Source organism: Mizuhopecten yessoensis, unplaced genomic scaffold, assembly GCF_002113885.1.
Source record: "Mizuhopecten yessoensis strain PY_sf001 unplaced genomic scaffold, ASM211388v2 scaffold3023, whole genome shotgun sequence".
NCBI lineage: Eukaryota > Metazoa > Mollusca > Bivalvia > Pectinida > Pectinidae > Mizuhopecten > Mizuhopecten yessoensis.
This window is the reverse complement of record NW_018404837.1, coordinates 1,055,745-1,077,042: the sequence shown is the minus strand read 5'-3', so window position 1 is coordinate 1,077,042 and position 21,298 is coordinate 1,055,745. Positions and strand designations below refer to the sequence as shown.

Below are 21,298 nucleotides of genomic sequence, written 5' to 3'. Positions count from 1 at the left end.
GAGAAGAAGATTTTTGAAATTTTAGTCAATTTGACCCTTTTTGGCCCCGCCCCTCAGGCCCCTGGGGGCTTAGGACTAAACCGGCAACTATTTTTGTTGACCTTTGTCCATGGAAGGTCCCTGCAAAATTTCATTGAATATGGTTCAGGGGTTTTGGAGAAGAAGTCGAAAATGTTAATTGTTTACAGACGCACGACGGACAAAAGGCGATCGCAATAGGTCACTTGAGACTTTGTCTCAGGTGACCTAAAAACCTCCTACAAAAAAAACTGTTCCCTTTGAAGACGGTTTTTGTTGGACTAATTTGAAAGGTACAGTATATACTGATATCTAGATAAATCTTAATAATGTCATATTCTAACATGTTCAAGGGAGAAATCACTTGAAACAAATTAATGAAGGTATAATGTGTACATTAAAGGTTACAGTGATGATTTTCACCTGGCTTTCTTGGCACACCAGCAGGTATAAGCACCACATCAGCTCCTTCTAAACAGGCATCTAGTTCGTCTGGACCCATATGACCGGAGACTTTTGCAGGTGTTTCAATGTGACTGAGGTCAGCAGCTACTCCAGGTGTGTGTGCTATATCATATAGGGACAGTTGTGAAATTGCTGGCGAGGTCTTCAGTAGGAGGGACAGGGGCTGTCCAATTCCCCCACTGGCTCCTAACACTGCTACTTTAGCACTGTCCTGTTAACAAAAATGTCAGCACATAAGTATTGGAAGTAATATTATATTAATATGATATGATGAATGCTATTTATATTTATTGGGCTTTGGTGGCTATTATTTCATATTTGTGATTCTGATGGATGCCATCTTGTCAGAGTAACATTTAGGCCAAGAATAAAATAACTAAGACTGTATATCCACTTAAATATTAGGAAGTTAGGTAATTCATAAACACTTTGTATCTTAAACTTGGTTTTAGTTTTACCAAGGATATGTAGAGAAGAATTATTTGTTCAATAGGTCAAATTTGAATACACCTTGCTAGGTAAATAAAACACTTTAGTGGTGAACAATTCCACTAGCCTTGTATACGTAGTTATGTTGAAAATTTCATTTATAGTTGCATCAGTGTAACTGTCACTGAAAATTCATTTGAAAACCAAGCTTTTTTTTAAAATGATGTAGGCGGATACACTTTATGATGGTGACAATGTAAACTTGCTGTCATAGATTTACTTTAAATTTGCAATTGAAAGTGCCAAGCTATTAATTGTATTTCAGTTTCAGCTGATGTATGATGTGAATTAAAAAATCTAGAATGTCTTAAATTTATGTCGCTCATTCTATTTCTCTTCGTTTCAATTTTTTTTCTGAAGTTATAACCTGTAATTGAAATGACATTAAAATTGGGTCAAAGCCATTAAATATACGTATAATATTATACGACCGACACTTTACTTTCAGGATAATTTGACGTGCATAAACAAAACAAAAATATATCAAAATGTGACAATTATTGCTAAAATTCAATAAGGGAAATGAACCCTTATTTTCTCCCAATAAAATTAAATTATCAAAACTTGACATGTGCCATGTACGTGATCACCAAGTTGGCCTTCAAATGTTCTGCAACATTTCATCAAGGACGGTATACACGTACATAATGGTTGCATCAATTCTCGCTCTGACTTAAGAGGTGTTTTTTTTTTTTTTTAAATTCGACGGTAAAATAACACGAACCAATTAAACAGTAAATTAAGCTGACTTTACACTAGTTAACCTTAAATAATTAAATGATATCTTACCGGCATGTAACACATGCTTCAAAGCTGTTCACTTTGTTGACTTTCAATAAGCAACTTTAAACTATAATCTAATAATTTTCAACCAATGTCATGTATCAAACCTACCTTTGATGATGTTGTGAATGTTCTCTGTGTGATGCATTTTGAAATAGCTGGTCTTGCAAGCCTGGAAAACATGTTTGTGCAGTTGTTTTATGTACCGGTGTCCTTTCCAAAATTCCAAGATGGCCTCAATGACAGGTTGTGTCTAATTTGATATTACCGTAAATCCGGAATATTTGACCTTGAGATTGAGCGATATTCATTTAAATTTTCTTGAATTTGTTAAAACTTCATTTTAATCTTATCCGAAAAATTCAATTATTATTTGGTTATAGAAGATAACAAAATTATATAATTGTATTATATGTATTATGTATTGAACAGTTTTGGAAATTAATTCCCGATTCAGGTTCGGTTTTAGATGCTGTAATGAGCTTAAACCGGAAGTCATTTAAGTCTTAGCACGCTTGCGTTGACCTACTTTTTGATATCAATGCGCACTTGACAACCGACGAAATATATTTTTTGACTTATCTTTTTTTCATCAAAAACAATATGACAAAAAAGTGTCTTTAATTGTTTGTAAAGTTTCTAATTTTTACCGTAAACTGAATTCGTTGATATATAAGCTTTTTGAAGCAAATAGGGACATAACTATAACTTGAAAGTGTAAGGATATTTGTATACAATCGCTGTTATCCGGTTCCAGCACATGTTGCAAGTAAACATAGAAGTGGATGTATATGTGGAGCAGTTAAATCTATCAAAATGGAAGTGGAAGGACTTGATGTTTTAGAGCCGACCGACCTTTATAATATGCTGCAACAGGCTACTATATACTCTAATTTAAGCGATCCTAATTATTTACTTTTGATAGGTAAGAATCTGACATTTTATTTCAGTTCGCTGAAAGTATTTTAAAGCGATTTGATACAACACAATTTGTATCTGTATATTACTGGAAGACCTCAAATTTGAGTATAAATTCCAGGGTTGGAGGAGTGCGCTTATATTTTATATTGTTTCAGTTTGTAGTGCTGTCTTGAAGCTTTTAAGTTCTTGCATTTTCGACGAGGTCTTCTGGTAGGTTATTCCACTCTGTTATGGGCACGCCGATTTACCCAAAAACACTGTTGTTGTTCGAGGAAAAAATGATTTTTGTAATATGTCCGTATTACACTAGAAATGTCGGTAATTTTCACTATTTTTTGATCTGGTAGGGGTGTTTAATGGAGTCAATGTGATCTACAGGTATGGCCACTAGCCCCTTCACGATCTTATAAAAGAGGGCAAGCCGATGGTCTCGCCTGCGATCCTTTAGTGGTGTTAGTTTTATTTCTGTTACACTGCTGTCCCTTCTATAGTTTGATGTATGGCAAGCCAAGTTGTCATTTATGCATGGAGCAATGCTGATCCAGTACTTAACCAAATTATATGAGATATCTTATTTAATTATATAAGATATCTTATATACTTTATGAGATATCTTATATACTTTATAAGATATCTTATATACTTTATAAGATATCTTATATATTTTATAAGATATCTTATATACCTTTCTTTATAAGATATCTCATAAAAGATATAAGATATCTTATATATTATATAAGATATCTCATAAAAGATATAAGATATCTTATAAAGAAAATTAAATGAGATATCTTATATCTTTTAGAAGATATCTTATATAATATATAAGATATCTTATAAACAAAATTAAATGAGATATCTTATATAATTCGGTTATAAGATATCTTATAAAGAACGAGATTTGAATTTGAGATAATAAACCCTCCTCCACAGCGCTCGGTAAAGCATTAAATCGAAAGCCTTAGTTTCGTACGTATCTCTTAACCGGAAATGAAGTATGTGAAAGTGAAAGTAGGAGTTTAATGCCACCAAATAGGTCTGGTTATAGCGGTATTAACATTATTTTAAAAGGTTAAGCTTTATAAAGTAGATGGGGGGTAAGTGGTGGAGAAATGGATGTTCCTATGTATTTCATAACTGAAGGAAAACGATCCTACTGCATGTATTACTTACAATTTATTCATTAAAATGTTTTATCTTGATTTTCTTCACGGATTTCCTCTAAATGTTTTTAAAGAAATTTGATAAAATTGTAATATTACCCGTACAAATTCACAGACAGGTAATTGACATTAAACATATTAGGAACATTTATTAATTGTTTCGGCTGCTTATCACAGACCGCATTAAAGCCATTTTGGTCTCTGTGGAGTATAACATATAGATAGACATGGGGACATTTTTTTTTATTTACTGTTTCAGACTGGTCATACACCTGTATTTATTATCACAGACAGGCTATGTATCTTTAATTATATTGTTTCAGATAAAATTGTTTTAACTATCACAGACATTAAAGAACATACTTATGTATTTGTAATTCTATGTTCTATCAATATACTGTAATGTAAGGAACATTAATTCATTGTTTCAAACTGGTTATAAACTTGTATTTACTTATACTATTACAGACAAGAAGTAATATTTCATTATTTGATACATATGTATACAGATAAGTGATATTTCATCATCAGGTGCATGTTCTTTAAAGTCTTTGAGATATTGATCACTTATAAGATATATTTTGTAGAGATACAATTGTATTTTGTGACCTAAAAGGCATTTCACACAAGCCAGATACATGGTAACACTTACAGCATGTCTGTAGTAGTAATTACATGTGTAATACCTGTCTGTGATAGTATATACATGTGTAATACCTGTCTGTGATAATATATGCATGTGTAATAACTGTCTATAGTAGTAATTACATGTGTATTACCTGTCTGTGATAGTATATACATGTGTAATACCTGTCTGTGATAGTAAATGCATGTGTATGATCTGTCTGTGGTAGTAAATACATGTGCAATACCTGTCTGTGATAGTATATTCATGTGTAATACATGTATGTAGTAGTACATGTTTAATACCTGTCTGTAGTAGTATTTATGTGTAATACCTATCTGTGATAGTATATGCATGTGTAGTACCTGTCTGTAGTTGTAATTACATGTGTAATACCTATCTGTGATAATATATACATGTGTAATACCTGTCTGTAGTAGTAACTACATGTGTAATACCTATCTGTGATAATATATACATGTGTAATACCTGTCAGTAGTAGTAACTACATGTGTTATACCTGGATGTAGTAATATATATATATATAATATATTGCTGAGCATCAAAACTTGGATACACTTTTGTTAGAAAGACTTGTCCTAACTCAGTGCCTCTTGTTTATTATAAAACACAACAAAGATATCTTTATAAAGAAATATTGAGAAGGTTATATAATGATTTGTATACAGATTATACAAACTAGTAAACAGGGTAAATAAGAAGTGGTTTACAGAGTATATAAAGAATGGTATATAGAGAGTGGTATACAGGGTACATAAAAAGTCCTTATTTATTTAGTAAGGGTATCCTCTATAATACAGCCTCATTGCATAAGGTACCTGTATTTATCATCTCTATTATATATAGTGTATTGACTCATTTTCCAGAAGATACAATGTACATGATACAAAGTATATACATGGTATATTTCCGGTAAAGAGGAAAATAAGACATTTCATCTTCAAAAACCTGTAATTGTAGCATATCTCAGGTCTGAAAAAAACAGAGGCAAATCAGTCACTGGGCCAGAGCATTTGGGTGCCAATAGAGGAAGTTTGGGTGTAAAGATAATTAAGATCCCCCACCATGTAACCATCTGAATACATCCATGCTTACATGATTGGCGCCAGGGTCCTGCCCTGCCACAAGGGGCTTATAGTCCCCAAATTTTACATGAAATCAGTAAAGATCCCATCCAAATGCTGCTGGGCATGCAGAGGAAAAACACTCATGATACCAAGATAGTCCCTAATGGAGCCCACCCCATCCCTGAGGACTTACTCCTTCAGTCATAACATGGAAATTGTTGAGATCCCCAAGCTGATATTTCCTGTATGGTAAGAGGTAATCAACAACTTTTAATGAAAAATATTATTCCAGGTGAGCTATTAATAATGTGCCTGTGCTTCTTGTTCTTGAGAGGCCACAATAAGGGAACATAAATGGGAAACTCCAGCACAAGCAAACATGTTATATTTCCTGTGCATGCAATCAATATGAACCAATATCAGACAACTATTATAAAGATGAGGTACCTTACCTACAGAGAATATGGACCTTACATATACCTCATGTATATGTGCATGCATACAAGATGTACTTGATGTATAGGTGTAATCTGATGTATAGAAGGTATATATATACCTGATGCATGGAAGGTGTATATATATACCTGACCTATAGGAGGTGTATACCTGATGTATAGAAGGTATATATACCTGATGCATGGAAGGTGTATACCTGACCTATAGGAGGTGTATACATGATGTATAGAAGGTATATATACCTGATGCATGGAAGGTGTATACCTGACCTATAGGAGGTGTATACATGATGTATAGAAGGTATATACCTGATGTTTAGAAGGTGTATATCTGATGTATATGAGGTGTATATCTTAAGGTTTTTTTTATCAATTGTCGCCCTTTTACTCTTGGGGAGGGGATACATTTACATGATGTGATCATGTGGACGCTAAGGGCCTGAGGGGCGGAGCCAAAAGGGGCCAAAATAGCTCAAACAATAATTGTCTACTTCCAGATCCAGATATGTTAAAAAACCTTCTCATGGATGGAAATATCCTGATGTGCTTAATCAAAATGTGAATTTCACAACCCCTTGGGTACTAATTCCTCCCTGGTGAGGGGCAAAATTCCCTGCTATACATATATATATATGTAATTTTTATTTTTGACATATCACAACAACAAATAACAATTGCATTACAACTCAGGTGACCTGTTAGGCCCATGGGGCTCTTGTTTTAAAGTACTGTATTAGTTGGATGTGTTGATATTGGCTTCCACTAATAATCCCACTACTTACCTATAATTAGATGTGGGTTACAGGGACATGTCACATGCTTATTAAGTGTGCTGCAAAATATATATATATACTGTGATGCCCATTCATTATATATAATATCTTCCATTGTATATATAAACGAGTACCTGGTAGTATTTGACATGTCCCTATAGACTTAAGGTTATGGAATTATGCACTATAGAAATATTCAAATTTCAAATATTTCATATCAATATGGATTGAGTGTCGGTGCTATATATTTAAAAAAAAAACTGTTCAAAACAGTTGATTCTCAAACAGAATTTGTTCTGTATCAAAAAAAAAAATGTTTTTGGGCTGAAATATCTATCCTAGATGTTATTATTAAAAAGAGTTATACAATACTTATCCACAAGTTTTTGAGTCTTGAACCCAAATGTTAAGCACATGTATCAGTAAACTGAATATTTCTCTTGGAATCTGCTTCAAACTTTGGGGGAAAAGTCCTATTTGTACCATATGCTCCCCTGAGTGATAAAATTAATTTGGAAAAGGAACTGAAATACAAGACATTCTTCATTTTTGAAATTATATCTAAGTTCCCTAAGTTTATGATCTAGTGCCAGTCACTTTTCATAAATAAAGATGATGAGATTAATTTAATATAATAAAATAACCTTGCTATAGTGATATGTACACATATATAGTATAAATATATTTTATTATGAATTTTTTCTTGGACTTAAAATTAACCTAGAGAGGTCAAGTTAGATCAAATGTAAAAATAAGCAGTTAATGTCCTGGGTATAATAAATTGTATTTCATTATAAATATTCTTCGTGTATTTTAGATTTGCTTATATCTGGTAGATTGCAAGATTCTATACCACCAGGTCTAAATTAACATATAGGACAGTCTTTGAAAAATGGGACAAAATCTAAACAAGCTACTTGGGGTGGGCGACTCACTGAGGGTAGGTTAACTAATTTGATTGGTTTGGAAGAACACTGAACAGATGTACATGTCCTTTACCTGTTAACTCACAAAATACATGAACACAAACTTTAAACCATGAATTTATAACACAGGAAAATCAGCAGAAATCAATAAATTTTGCTTACAACAAAGAAGACAAGTGATGTGAATGATAAATGTTGAATCAACTAACTCAGCTTAGCTTTCTGACATCAACTATAAGACAAGACCTCATTAATAATATAAACCAAACCCCTCCCCCCTCCCCAAATCAAACCAAACTAGAATTCTTCAACGAGGCTGTGTACGAAAAATAACATAAATCAAGATGAATTTTAAAATCTCACTTTATATTTGAGTATGTGGTGACTGATTATGACAATATTTCTGCGCTCTTACCGAGTTTGGCATCATTACACCTTCACAATATAAATCCTCAGCAAACTACTTTCATTTGTCTCATTCTGGTTGAAAATGACGTACAACAGATTAATAAATGACAGTGATTCTCACTAATAAGAACTATATCTAAACCTTTGGATTTTAGGCCAACGAAACTAAATTGTCATTTGAATAAATAAACATGTAGCAACTTCACAGACATTTTCTAAGTTCTCAATGGCTCTTTAGAACACTCGAGTTTCTTTCGGAAAAGTTTATAACTCTGGATTATTCCAGCCATTTTAGAATATATTAATGTGTGATTCCTAACACTAATATTTTAAAATGTATGCGTAAATATAATAATTAATATTTGAATATATCAACTAAAATTCTATATTGGTGTTAGTTATACTTCCTGTTGAAAAATAAGCTAGTTTTACACAGCTCCCGTTTATCGGACTCGTGATCTAAGTACAACGGGAGCAGTCATTTTCAAACATTTCTTCTTTGTCGGTCTCGCGAGAGTCTCGTTCTTTATAAGATATCTCATAAACTTTTCTTTATAAGATATCTTATATCTTTTATGAGATATCTTATATAATATATAAGATATCTTATAAAGAAAATTAATTGAGATATCTTATAAAAGATATAAGATATCTTATATATTATATAAGATATCTTATAAAAGATATAAGATATCTTATAAAGAAAAGTTTATGAGATATCTTATATCTTTTATAAGATATCTTATATCTTTTACAAGATATCTTATAAAGTATATAAGATATCTTATAAAATATATAAGATATCTCATAAAAGATATAAGATATCTCATAAACTTAAAATAAGATATCTTATATGTTTATAAGATATCTCATATGTTTATAAGATATCTTATATGTTTATAAGATATCTCATATGTTTATAAGATATCTTATATAATATATAAGATATCTTATATAATATATGAGATATCTTATATAATTTGGTTAAGTACTGGATCAACATTGCTCCATGAATAAATGACAACTTGGCTTGCCATATTGATGTTATAAATCGGGCAGCGCGGCGTTGCACCTTTTCCAGCAAGTGGATGTTATTTTGCTGGTAAGGGTCCCATATTGTATGGCTGTATTCCAGGACGGATCTCGCCAACGATTAGTATGCTGTCAGTTTTGTTGTCTGAATAACTAATCTACTGGAGTACAGGTTAAATTAGCCCGCCCTTTAGCTCAGTGGTAGAGCGTCCGACTAGGAACCTGGAGATCGTGGTTTTGATCCCGTTGGAAGCACACTATATTCTCTTATTAAACTGTTACAAATGGTGTCCGTGACCCTGGTGAAGTGACGGGGAGTTAGAACCTGGGTTGTGGTGTTCGAAGGCGAAAAGGTAAAAAGGGGGGAGTAGTGTGGCAGATTTTAATTGTACATATGATTACAGTCGCCTTCTTGCTTCGAGCTACAGGGAATTTCCTTTTAGCTCAGTGGCAGAGTGTCCCACTAGGAACTGCTGGAGATCGCTGGTTAGGCTACCTGGGCTGTTTTTCTTTAAACGGTTGGACCACAGTTGTTTGTTTATTAAATAAGGTCGGACCTAGTAATCTGATGCTGCTTTCAGGCGAGCCTTGGCAAAGCCTTGCAAGGCCTGCATAAACATTTGCAGGTCCGCCAGAATTTTTACCTGAAAACGTTACATTTAAAAACAAACAAACAATGGGAAAGAACCCATTGACTCCTTCATATGGGCAAATGTTCTGCAATATAGCCAAAAGTGAGCTGCTAATACCATTTGAATAAATGTACATCATTTTAATAACTCAGTTCACCTTCCCAATTTTTAGACTACCACCATTTTAAGAAGTTGGTAGTTGGGCAGCTGGAATTTATAGAGTTACCCAAACATGTTGATGCTGTTCTACCAGCTTCATTGTCTTGACTCTAGAATCTCCTGACTTCATTTCTTAACAGATTTTCATCCAATTTTATGCAAAGGTCAACTTTAAGAGTTCCTCAGGTGGATTTGTATTTCAGGGTTCCAATGTAAACACCAAAGTGACTTTTGTTTTTTGATTTGTTCAACCACAGGGCCTAGGGGATACTCCTGTCTTACAGATAGTGTCCTTTTTGTCATAATGATTTTACCTTCTTGCTTGTTATTTTTGACTTGTTTAATTTCAGATGCAAGGAATAAAAATGAATACAATGAAAGTCATGTTGTAACTGCCAAAAAAGCCCCAAAGGTAAGATATTGTAAATATTTATATATGCAAAATGTACATATATATAAGATTATGTTTCTCTTGTTGTGACTATTGTGATTGTAAAGAAGAAAAGTGTATTTTTAAATATGATTTTTAATACTTTGTGCTTCAGGTAAATATGTATTTCAAGAATGCTTATTTGGAGAGCAGCTTTATTCTATGTCACCTGGTAATACTTTCAACAGTGGCTTACAAATTGTGGCAACGCATATTTCTGTTTTTTGTTGTATCATGTTAAGGTTATTATGGAAGTGTTTTACATGTAACATAAATACTTAATAAAGTTTGGATAGAGACTTCTACGAAACTTGTTGAAAATTGTCTAAAATGAGGTTGGGAAAGGGCAGAGAGATGGGAATAATCGGTAAGCACAGATGTTGCCCCTGAAACACTTCTTTAGTAATTATGAAATACTTTATTGTAATGAAGTTTCTTCAACATTAGTCCACACACGTATGTTAATTAGAAACAACTGTTGACAAAATAGACAATTGGTTGTATTAATATAAATGTTCTTTTTTTAATATCTAGGATGCTGAAGGTTCTTTTGGTGTACCTTATGATGCAGAACTCGAGTGTAAACAAAATGTTGTGGTGTATGACAGTAACACAAAAACTCTTCGTGAAGGAGGTAAGTAATGGTTAAAACTCTCCATGAAGGAGGTACGTAATGGTTAAAACTCTCCATGAAGGAGGTAAGAATGGTTAAAACTCTCCATGAAGGATGTACGTAATGGTTAAAACTCTCCATGAAGGAGATACGTAATGGTTAAAACTCTCCTTGAATGAGGTACGTAATGGTTAAAACTCTCCATGAATGAGGTACATAATGGTTAAAACTCTCCATGAAGGACAGGTAAGTAATGGTTAAAACTCTCCATGAATGAGGTACGTAATGGTTAAAACTCTCCATGAATGAGGTACGTAATGGTTAAAACTCTCCATGAATGAGGTACATAATGGTTAAAACTCTCCATGAATGAGGTACATAATGGTTAAAACATTTGATATAATGTTCTCTCTGATAAATAACACATGGCATAAATATACCCAGTAAGAGATATCCATTTTACAATTACTGGTAAGTACCACCTGGTCTACTTTTCAATTTGTAATCATACATTGAAAGCATAAATGTTCTAAATAATAAGCTTGAACTCAATTGAGTAATTACAACTAATAGAATGTATTTTTTTAACCTTTAATTTTTTACCATTGGTAAATACAATCGTTACTCATTGAACATGTTACATCTTTTACTGGTAAGGGTTATTTAAAAAAAAATTCCTTGTGAACTATTCCAACTTTGCGTATTGCAAAGTTATCTTCTCTTGAGAACAGGTATTGATTGTTACGTCATTGGTTTGTGTGAGAAAATTACGTCATTTTCTCAAAAATTGATGATGTTACTCTCACAAACCAATGATGTAACAATCAATACCTGTTCTCAAGAGAAGATAACTCTACAATATGCAAAGCCGGAATATCAAAATCATCTTAATTTTGTGAAATACATTTGATATTTACCATGAATCTATACGATACATTATGATTATATCTTTTTTCCCATGTATATCAATTTAAAAACTATATTATTGACAGGCTTGGCAATCGACTGTGGAGTGATGCTGTGGGAAAAGGGAAGCCGAAACAGAGTTAAAATACTTAAAGGTAACTTCTAATCAACAAAATCTAAACAAAATCAAGTCATTTATCCTTAACACCCAAAAAATGTATTTTAATATATTTTTAACCTGACCTTGTTTTTTTTTTTTTTTAAATAGAAATTCAATCAAAGCCTGTATATAATTAATGATGAGACATTTTTAATGGAATATCATCAATATAGCACTAGAACCACAACTGAAAATTTTGTTAGGGTATGAAAGTAGGTTTTTAGCTCCCCTAGCCCTAAGGGCCATGTGAGCTTATGCCATACTGCGGCGTCTATTGTCCGTCTGTCAACTTTTTCTGAAGAACTGGAGGACCTATGGTCATGACATTTGACCAGTAGATAGGTGGGATAGAGTGCTATAAAGTTCCTTATTAAAATGACCTTGGCCTACTTTCAAGTTCAAAGGGGTCAAATATGTTAAAAACAATATCCTAAAAACCTTTCGACTAGAGTCATAATACTTTGGTATGTTATGTAGACCAGCTGTGTGAATATTTTTCTTTATTACAGAAATGAGGTCAAAGGTCAACTTTAAGTGCTAGCCATAGTCAAAGGTCAACATCGGTTAAAAGCTTTAAAATTAAAATTTCAAACAACAATATCTTCAGAACCGTTTAAGAGTTGTTAAAATGACTTGTGTTCTAGTAACCAAATTTGGTCTGTGTTCTAGTTACCAAATTTGGTCTGAAGTTAACTATATGTCAGTTGCATATTACAAAAGAAACGGGTGAGCGATACAGGGATGTTAATATCATATTTGTTAATGTTAATTTTTACCTAAACAAAAAAAATCTAACTTTCCTAAACTTCTTTTATCTTTAAAGAGAGCTCATAGCAGACAAAATACAAACATTCCTATATTCAGAATAAAATCTGTGTATATAAATAAGTAGCCTGAAACTATCCAACAGGTTTAAGGTTATCTGCAACTCAATATATCAGTAAATACTGAAGGCGTTGTGTTATTTTAAGGTGAGATTTTCCAGTCACTTTCTACAATTATTGTCAGTTTCATTGGACTAGACCTCCAGTATTCCCTTGTTCTGTACAAAGCTGAATACAGCTTCTTTAATTTGAGGAAGCAAGTGATGACAATCAAAGAATGAAAAGATAAGGTGTAGTTACTTATAGATTATACTCCTTTTTGTGTAGGGTATGGTTGATCCCCTTGCTGTTTGTGTAGGGTATTGTTGATCTCCTTGCTGTTTGTGTAGGGTATAGTTGATCCCCTTGCTGTTTGTGTAGGGTATGGTTGATCATCTGGCTGTTTGTGTAGGGTATGGTTGATCTCCTTGCTGTTTGGGTAGGGTATGGTTGATCCCCTTGTGGTTTGTGTGGGGGATGGTTGATCTCCTGGCTGTTTGTGTAGGGTATAGTTGATCCCCTTGCTGTTTGTGTAGGGTATGGGTGATCTCCTTGCTGTTTGTGTAGGGTATGGTTGATCTCCTTGCTGTTTGTGTAGGGTATGGTTGATCCCCTTGTGGTTTGTGTGGGGTATGGTTGATCTCCTGGCTGTTTGTGTAGGGTATGGTTGATCTCCTGGCTGTTTGCGTAGGGTATGGTTGATCCCCTTGCTGTTTGTGTAGGGTATGGTTGATCCCCATGCTGTTTGTGTACGGTATGGTCGATCCCCTTGCTGTTTGTGTAGGGTATGGTTGATCCCCTTGCTGTTTGGGTGGGGTATGGTTGATCCCCTTGCTGTTTGTGAGGGGTATGGTTGATCCCCTTGCTGTTTGTGTATGGTATGGTTGATCCCCTTGCTGTTTGTGTAGGGTATGGCTGATCCCCATGCTGTTTGTGTACGGTATGGTTGATCCCCTTGCTGTTTGTGTAGGGTATGGTTGATCCCCTTGCTGTTTGTGTAGGGTATGGTTGACCCCCTTGCTGTTTGTATAGGGTATGGTTGATCCCCTTGCTGTTTGTTTGGGGTATGGTTGATCCCCCTGCTGTTTGTGTAGGGTATGGTTGATCCCCTTGCTGTTTGTGTAGGGGATGGTTGATCCCTTTGCTGTTTGTGTAGGGTATGGTTGATCCCCTTGCAGTTTGTGTAAAGTATGGTTGATCCCCTTGCTGTTTGTGTGGGGTATGGTGGATCCCCTTGCTGTTTGTGTAAGGTATGGCTGATCCCCTTGCTGTTTGTGTGGGGTATGGCTGATCCCCTTGCTGTTTGTGTAGGGTATGGTGGATCCCCGTGCTGTTTGTGTAGGGTATGGTTGATCTCCTGGCTGTTTGTGTAGGGTATGGTTGGTCCCCTTGCTGTTTGTGTAAAGTATGGTTGATCTCCTTGCTGTTTGTGTAGGGTATGGTTGATCTCCTGGCTGTTTGTGTAGGGGATGGTTGATCCCCTTGCTGTTTGTGTAGGGGATGGGTGATCCCCTTGCTTTCTGTGTAGGGGATGGTTGATCCCCTTGCTGTTTGTGTAGGGCATGGTTGATCCCCTTGCTTTCTGTGTAGGGTATGGTTGATCCCCTTGCTTTCTGTGTAGGGGATGGTTGATCCCCTTGCTGTTTGTGTAGGGAATGGTTGATCTCCTTGCTGTTTGTGTAGGGAATGGTTGATCTCCTTGCTGTTTGTGTAGGGGATGGGTGATCCCCTTGCTTTCTGTGTAGGGGATGGTTGATCCCCTTGCTGTTTGTGTAGGGCATGGTTGATCCCCTTGCTTTCTGTGTAGGGTATGGTTGATCCACTTGCTGTTTGTGTAGGGTATGGTTGATCCCCTTGCTTTTTGTGTAGGGTATGGTTGATCTCCTTGCTGTTTGTGTAGGGGATGGTTGATCCCCTTGCTGTTTGTGTAGGGCATGGTTGATCCCCTTGCTTTCTGTGTAGGGTATGGTTGATCCCCTTGCTGTTTGTGTGGGGTATGGTTGATCCCCTTGCTGTTTGTGTAGGGTATGGTTGATCCCCTTGCAGTGTGTGTAGGGTATGGTTGATCTCCTTGCTGTTTGTGTGGGGTGTAAGGGTTTATTTACATGTTTCTTGCTGTTTGCTGGTTATTTTTCTGACTTTCTGATTATCCTGAAATTCAGGTGTTTCACTGCTTGGTAAAAGTACAAGGGAAACTTATTAAACATTAAGTCTTTTATTGATTCTCCTGTAAAGTTGTAGTGAGAAAGGTATCTGAAGCTGAAATATAGTCTGGAAGTATTCCTCAAACAGTTTTACTAGTCTTTGATTAACAAAACAAATGCTAAAAACCCTCAAGTATTGTATGTTAGTATTAAATCTTGTTGTAACCAATGCATGTTCAGTAGTACAATCTTACACCTTAACAAAACTGCATGCTTTCTACCCTATAAACAGGTGGTTATGAGGAGTTCTCAGCACTGTATCCTTTCCTCAGAACACAGAAAGTTATGTTCATGCCAAAGGTTTGTAATGATTTAACACTGAATTGCTAATATTTACAAAATTTTGATGATTTTTAGCTCACCTGGCACGAAGTGCCAAGTGAGCTTATGCCGTGGTGCGGCGTCCGGCGTCAATATTTTACTTTAAAATACTTCTTCTTATTAACCAAAAGGCCTAGGGTGATGATATTTGGCCAGAAGCAAACTGGGATGAAGGGCTACAAAGTTTGTTAAAATTAATGACCTTCACCCATTTTCAAGGTCATAGGGGTCAAATATGTTAAAAACTTTAAACATCTTCTGCTCGATAACCAAAATGCCCAGGGTGATGATATTTGGCCAGTAGCATGCTGAGATTAAGGGCTACAAAGTTTGTTCAAATTAATGACCTTCACCCATTTTCAAGGTCCTAGGGGTCAAATATGTTAAAAACTTTAAACATCTTCTGCTCGATAACTAAAATGCCCAGGGTGATGATATTTGGCCAGTAGCATGCTGAGATGAAGGGCTACAAAGATTGTTCAAATGAATGACCTTCACCCATATTCAAGGTCACAGGGGTTAAATATGTTAAAAACTTCAAATTCTTCTGAATAACCAAAAATGGCCAGGGTCATGATATTTAGTCAGTAGCATACTAGGATCAAGGGCTACCAAGTTTGTTTAAATGTATGACCTTGAATCATATTCAAGCTCACAAGGAGCAAATATGTTCAAAATATATAAAAAAAAAAAAAAAAAAAANTGAAAGGCTATAAAATTTGTTCAACATAATGACTTTGTTCGACTTTCAATCACAGGGGTGAATTGTTTAAAAAAAAAATAACGGGTTCTTTTGAATGAATTTTAATCATAAATACTGATATTTTATTTTGCCTGTAGCTTTATTTTAGATCACTTTTAAGGTTACAAGTGTGAGATTTATTCCATGTGAGCGATGCAGGCCCATTGGGCCTCTTGTTTTTTATTCTTTTAATTCTGTTTAATTTAAATTTAATTAAAAGCTTTTGTTTTTTGGGGTCAATATTATCTGTTCAGGGTGCATGTTACCTTTTTATGATATACTCGTTCTCCCCCTCAAAAAAATAAAATTGTTTGTCTCTATAATGGGATGATAAAACATTAGGGCAAAATATGCCTGGTTATTAAATATATCAACTTCCAGAGTTTAATTATTGAAAAATAATGAAAATATTTACTTTTCTTAAATACATGTATAGAAAAATTGTTCTGTATGATTTTACCTTTAATGTGATCAGGTAGAATCTTCATTTGACAGGAAATGGATGAGATGAAATCCTATCCCATTGAAATAATACATGGCTTTCTCTACCTGGGAAACTGGCGCCAGGGAAATGCACCATACATACAGAAAGATCTGAAAATTAAAGGTCACGTCAACTGTTGCCTGGAGTCAGAAACATTGTAAGTAGGTTTTGAAAGCAGAAATAATTCTAGTGTAACATGGCTTTCTTTTATTTACATAAAATCGTAAATTTCATTACTTACAAATTAATATTTGGTGAAAACAAATATTGTATTGAGATTTAAAGCTAAAAGCTGTAGAAAAATGAATTTGTATTGAGATTTAAAGCTAAAAGCTGTAGAAAACTGAATTTGTATTGAGATTTAAAGCTAAAAGCTGTAGAAAAATGAATTTGTATTGAGATTTAAAGCTTAAAGCTGTAGAAAACTGAATTTGTATTGCTGTAAATGAGCTAAATTGAAACATGGTAAATAAAATTTGTTCTTTATTTGACACATTCAGTTTCATTTGGTATTTTACCATTCAACATAATTAACTTGGCAACAAATTCTATTTCCACTGCCCTAATAATGTTTTAAAATACCATTGCATTTTATTTCCAAAAAAAAACACAAAAAAAAACTGGCAATGCACTCTGTTGGTATATTCATAATGTATTTGGCAAAATATTGAACGAGGATAGTTAGGATAACAGGGGTGTGGCACAGAAACAGTGAATTTTAACAGTGGCAGATCCAGAGGGGTATTTTGGACTTCAAGAAACCCCCCAACCCTAAGAATTTTCTTTAAAAATTATGTATTTTCACCATTTTCTTCAATTTTTCCCCACATGGAAACCCCCCACCCCCCTGTTAATTGGGAAACACCTCCAGATAAGTCTCTGGATCTGCCACAGCAGATCCCAAACCCCATGGTCTGTATATACATATGGGTGTACTATTCAATAAACATTGATACTGACTGTGGGGTATGGGATATGTGCCATGCCACTTAGGTAAGAATGCACAGTAGATTTGTTATAATACATTGTACAGTCTGATTTTTGACCTGGTTGTACAGTTTTTCAGAGCCTGGACCTCACCTGTTACACCTACAGGTCAATGATGAGGTGGAGGCTGACCTCTACAGCAAACTACAGAATGCTTGTGCCTTCATAGGTAATTAAATAGGTGACTTTGTTTAATTTGTTGAAATGTAATGTTAAGTCCCTGGCATCTGTGAAATATGCCAAGAAAAAAGGCAAGTCTTCATCTGCATTCTGCAATACAAAGTCGCCCTAAAAACATCAGCTGTGTTTTCATGAAGTTAAAAATAAACACAGAGGCCAGTTATTGTTTATAGGGTGCACATTTTATTAAGGAAAACATAGGCCTTTTGCCCCTGGCTTATTTTTCAGAATAACAACCAGTTTTCAACAAATTTAAAATTACCCTCTAAAACTTTAATACTGTATTTTACACGATGCACATCTGTTCTAACTTTAAAGTGTTTATAAAGACAATGTAAGTCAACCAATGTCATACAACGTTAATCAGTAAACATATATTTGTGATACAATAAAAGTTATGAAATGACACACAATATAATAAAATGTTAGTCAACTAATTTTAACAACATAAATCAACGATTGTAGCACTAAGAAAGCACCAATGTTTTAAAGGTTTTAAATAAATAACCAAAATGTGATGTTATGGTGTGATATACAATGATCTGCATTGGTGGTGCTTTGGCATACAATTTGATCATTGCCTGTATTGAAGCTTTGAAAACTTGAGAGGTCTGTAAAATTATAGCATTTTAAACATATCTGAAGATTAAGGTGTTTTTTAAGGGGAGGTAATTCAGTATTATTGACCTAAGATGTTCTGTGATGTTACAGATACCCACAAGGAGAAGAATGAGGCTGTACTGGTGTTTTCTAGTCTGGGAATCAGTCGCAGTGCAACCGTGATCGTTGCCTACCTCATGCACCACTTTAAATGGACACTGAAGGTAGTTTATTAATATAATAGATAAATACCTAATGTAGATGCATTAAAAGTCTAAAATTTGAAATCAATATTTCTTCAAAATGATAATATCAGCAGTGCTTTATTTTACAGAATGTAGTTACTCAATTAGTCACAATTCTATTTCTCCTTGAGGTCTTTTTAAACCCCTAAAAAAATAAACAAAAAAATAATAATTTTAACAATATATAACTAAGGGTTAATTTATTACCCATAATTCTTGATGCTTTCTCTGGGAATTATCCTGTTTTGGAGGTACGTATTTTATTGTATCAAATATATTTTATAAACAAATCTATATTTTTTGTTTTCCCAGGAGGCCTATGGTCACCTGACACAATGCTGCTCAACTGTTCGTCCAAATCGAGGATTTATACATCAGCTCTCCAAATTTGAAGAATATTTATTTGGGAAAGCAACAACACAGATAGAAGATCCAAATTACTAATGATTTTCTCCAAGTGTTCCTTCATATCATTATTGTGATTCATAAACTTTTATCAAGATATCATATTGATATGTGATCATTATCATTGTGTACAAAAAATCATAGTAGGATTTGTTCTCCATTTATACCAATATCCTCCATACATACATGAGGGAATATCTATCAGCCACCCTAAGTGCTAGCTTTTGGTTGAATAATTATCTTAGCAGAAAAAATCCAACAAACATTTGTACTTTTTGTCTTACATGTTTTGTGGATTTGTTTTATTGTCTTTGGACTTCAACCCGTTCTTGTGTTGTGGAATTGTTTTCTGTGTCTTCAATATCGGATTTTCATATTTTAAAATATGGATTTTTTTCTTATATACTATTGTAACTGTAGTTTTTTTGTTTGTTTTGTAATGTAAATTTAATCTGCTACAGTTTGAATTTACTTAGACATTATACTTAAAATTATCTTAGTACATTTATATGTATTTTATCAGGAAATGGATGAATTTTCTACCCTAATGTTTCTCCATATGTCAAAGTACATACATGTATTATAAATAATTCAGTTTTGTATTAGTATGGTATCAAGGCATATAAAAGAAAACCGGAGTTGTCTGTCTTGTCACACTTATATGACAATGATGTACAAACAGTCATGTGTAATGTTTCTTTGGGTTAGTAGCCCAATTTTTAATAGATAAAGATCAAGTGCCAAAACCTACAAACTTACATAAGGAAGAAGATCGTGTTTACTTCACAAGTGAACAGTCCATATTTATTGTACATCTATAACAGATGTATGATTGTAATATATTATGATTAAGAAGTATATACTGTGATGTGTGATATATTAACAATAATGTACTGTAAATATCCAAAAGTCTCGTATTCCTTTTATTTTTTATTTGAAAAAGGAGCAATAAGATTTACATATGCATGTGTATTTATTTTTCTTGCAATGTGATTGAATCAATTCAATTGATTATTTTCACTATTGACTCTATTCATCAATTACAAAGGATATTTAATGAGTGAAGATCATGATTTTAAGTATATGTTCATATTCTGAAGAACGTAAAATCTTCAAGTTTTAGTGAGTTTATTATTTGATAATTAAGAAAAGATATTTATCGTCCATAGTTGAATGTCTGGTCTCTACCGCAAGACAGAAAAGTTGCCTTTTGTTGCAATTCCTTTTGCTGAGGGAAGAAACTTGTATGTAAAACATTTTTACCGATGGATAAATCTGTCTTACAAAGCAACAAATCAGAATTAAACCTGAAAATTTAAACAAGTCATCATTTGACAAACGTGAACATGAAATTGTTGAAAAACATCTCCGATATCAAACATAATTACGTATAAATTAACACTGCTAGGAACTGTGGATTTTGAAAATGAATTATAATGAAAAATTGCATTCAAGAGGGATCTAGGTGTTAATGCTTAAAGTATGTTATATATCAATAATATTGTCTTTCACATTATAAATTTACAAGATACATGTACTGTGTTTATCTAGAAATTCACATATCCTATATTTTATGTGACACAAATGAATAAAAATTGAAATTTGTTGAAAAATGTATGTTTTTTTTGTGAATAAAAAAAATAGATTTTATATGTCAGATATATATATGGTATATATAGTACTTAAAAAAAAGGAGACAGCCTCAATTTAATGAAACATACAGCAAAAATTTCTTAAATTCACTTTCACCAACACTCTACTATAAATTAGAAAAATTGAAAAAATGAACGAAGTTATTGATGGCTTTTTGTTTTCGTTTTATTAGAAATTATTAGACGTCTGAATTACGTGTACTTTGTTTATAACGTCATTATTTTTGACGTCACAAATAAATTCAAATCGCCTAAAGAGCCACAAAATGGCCACAAAATGGGCGAAAGCGCTAGCGAAATTTTGTCTTTGTGTCTTCTTTTATAAATATATTTACCGTCACATGGACGTACAAGATACAAGAAACTTTATTTAACGTCGCATACAGGTAAACAAGGAACATTAGCTCTTGAGAGCTATTATTGCGACAAACATATGTAAAATAACAATAACATATTATATTACGAGTAAAGGGAGATAATCACATATATTAATACAAACAACAACAGTAATAATCATCACAGAAAAAGAAAGTTTACATATCCTAGGTTTCTAAGTGATTGGGAGTCCT

The 21,298-nt window shown here is 33.7% G+C and overlaps 2 protein-coding genes across 2 annotated transcripts in view; one reads left to right on the top strand and one right to left on the bottom strand.

The window, feature by feature from the left end:
- The window catches only part of LOC110446880 (malate dehydrogenase, mitochondrial-like), a 10,213-nt gene extending 8,195 nt beyond the window's left edge, over positions 1 to 2,018 (bottom strand). Inside the window, exons 1-2 of the mRNA XM_021492223.1 lie at positions 1,867 to 2,018; positions 442 to 694 (exon numbers count right to left, since the gene is read on the bottom strand). Of these exons, the coding sequence (XP_021347898.1) occupies positions 442 to 694; positions 1,867 to 1,938 (325 nt within the window). The 5' untranslated portion in view covers positions 1,939 to 2,018. The remainder of the gene's footprint in view (positions 1 to 441; positions 695 to 1,866) is intronic.
- A 467-nt stretch (positions 2,019 to 2,485) lies between these two features.
- On the top strand, positions 2,486 to 20,684 carry LOC110446879 (serine/threonine/tyrosine-interacting-like protein 1). The gene is made up of 9 exons (XM_021492222.1): positions 2,486 to 2,680; positions 10,288 to 10,349; positions 10,902 to 11,001; positions 11,973 to 12,041; positions 15,346 to 15,413; positions 16,672 to 16,817; positions 17,719 to 17,816; positions 18,539 to 18,651; positions 18,985 to 20,684. Exons 1-9 carry the CDS (start codon positions 2,572 to 2,574, stop codon positions 19,114 to 19,116), a joined length of 897 nt encoding a protein of 298 aa, XP_021347897.1. The 5' UTR covers positions 2,486 to 2,571; the 3' UTR covers positions 19,117 to 20,684.
- The last annotated feature ends 614 nt before the right edge of the window (positions 20,685 to 21,298 follow it).

What these genes read in the sequence shown, in the direction of transcription:
- LOC110446879 (XM_021492222.1), top strand. Translation starts at nt 2,572, where the DNA reads ATGGAAGTGGAAGGACTTGATGTTTTAGAGCCGACCGACCTTTATAAT. An exon ending in CTGCCAAAAAAGCCCCAAAG is followed by an intron (nt 10,350 to 10,901) that starts GTAAGATATTGT and finishes TTTAATATCTAG; the next exon opens with GATGCTGAAGGTTCTTTTGG. An exon ending in AAGTTATGTTCATGCCAAAG is followed by an intron (nt 15,414 to 16,671) that starts GTTTGTAATGAT and finishes TTCATTTGACAG; the next exon opens with GAAATGGATGAGATGAAATC.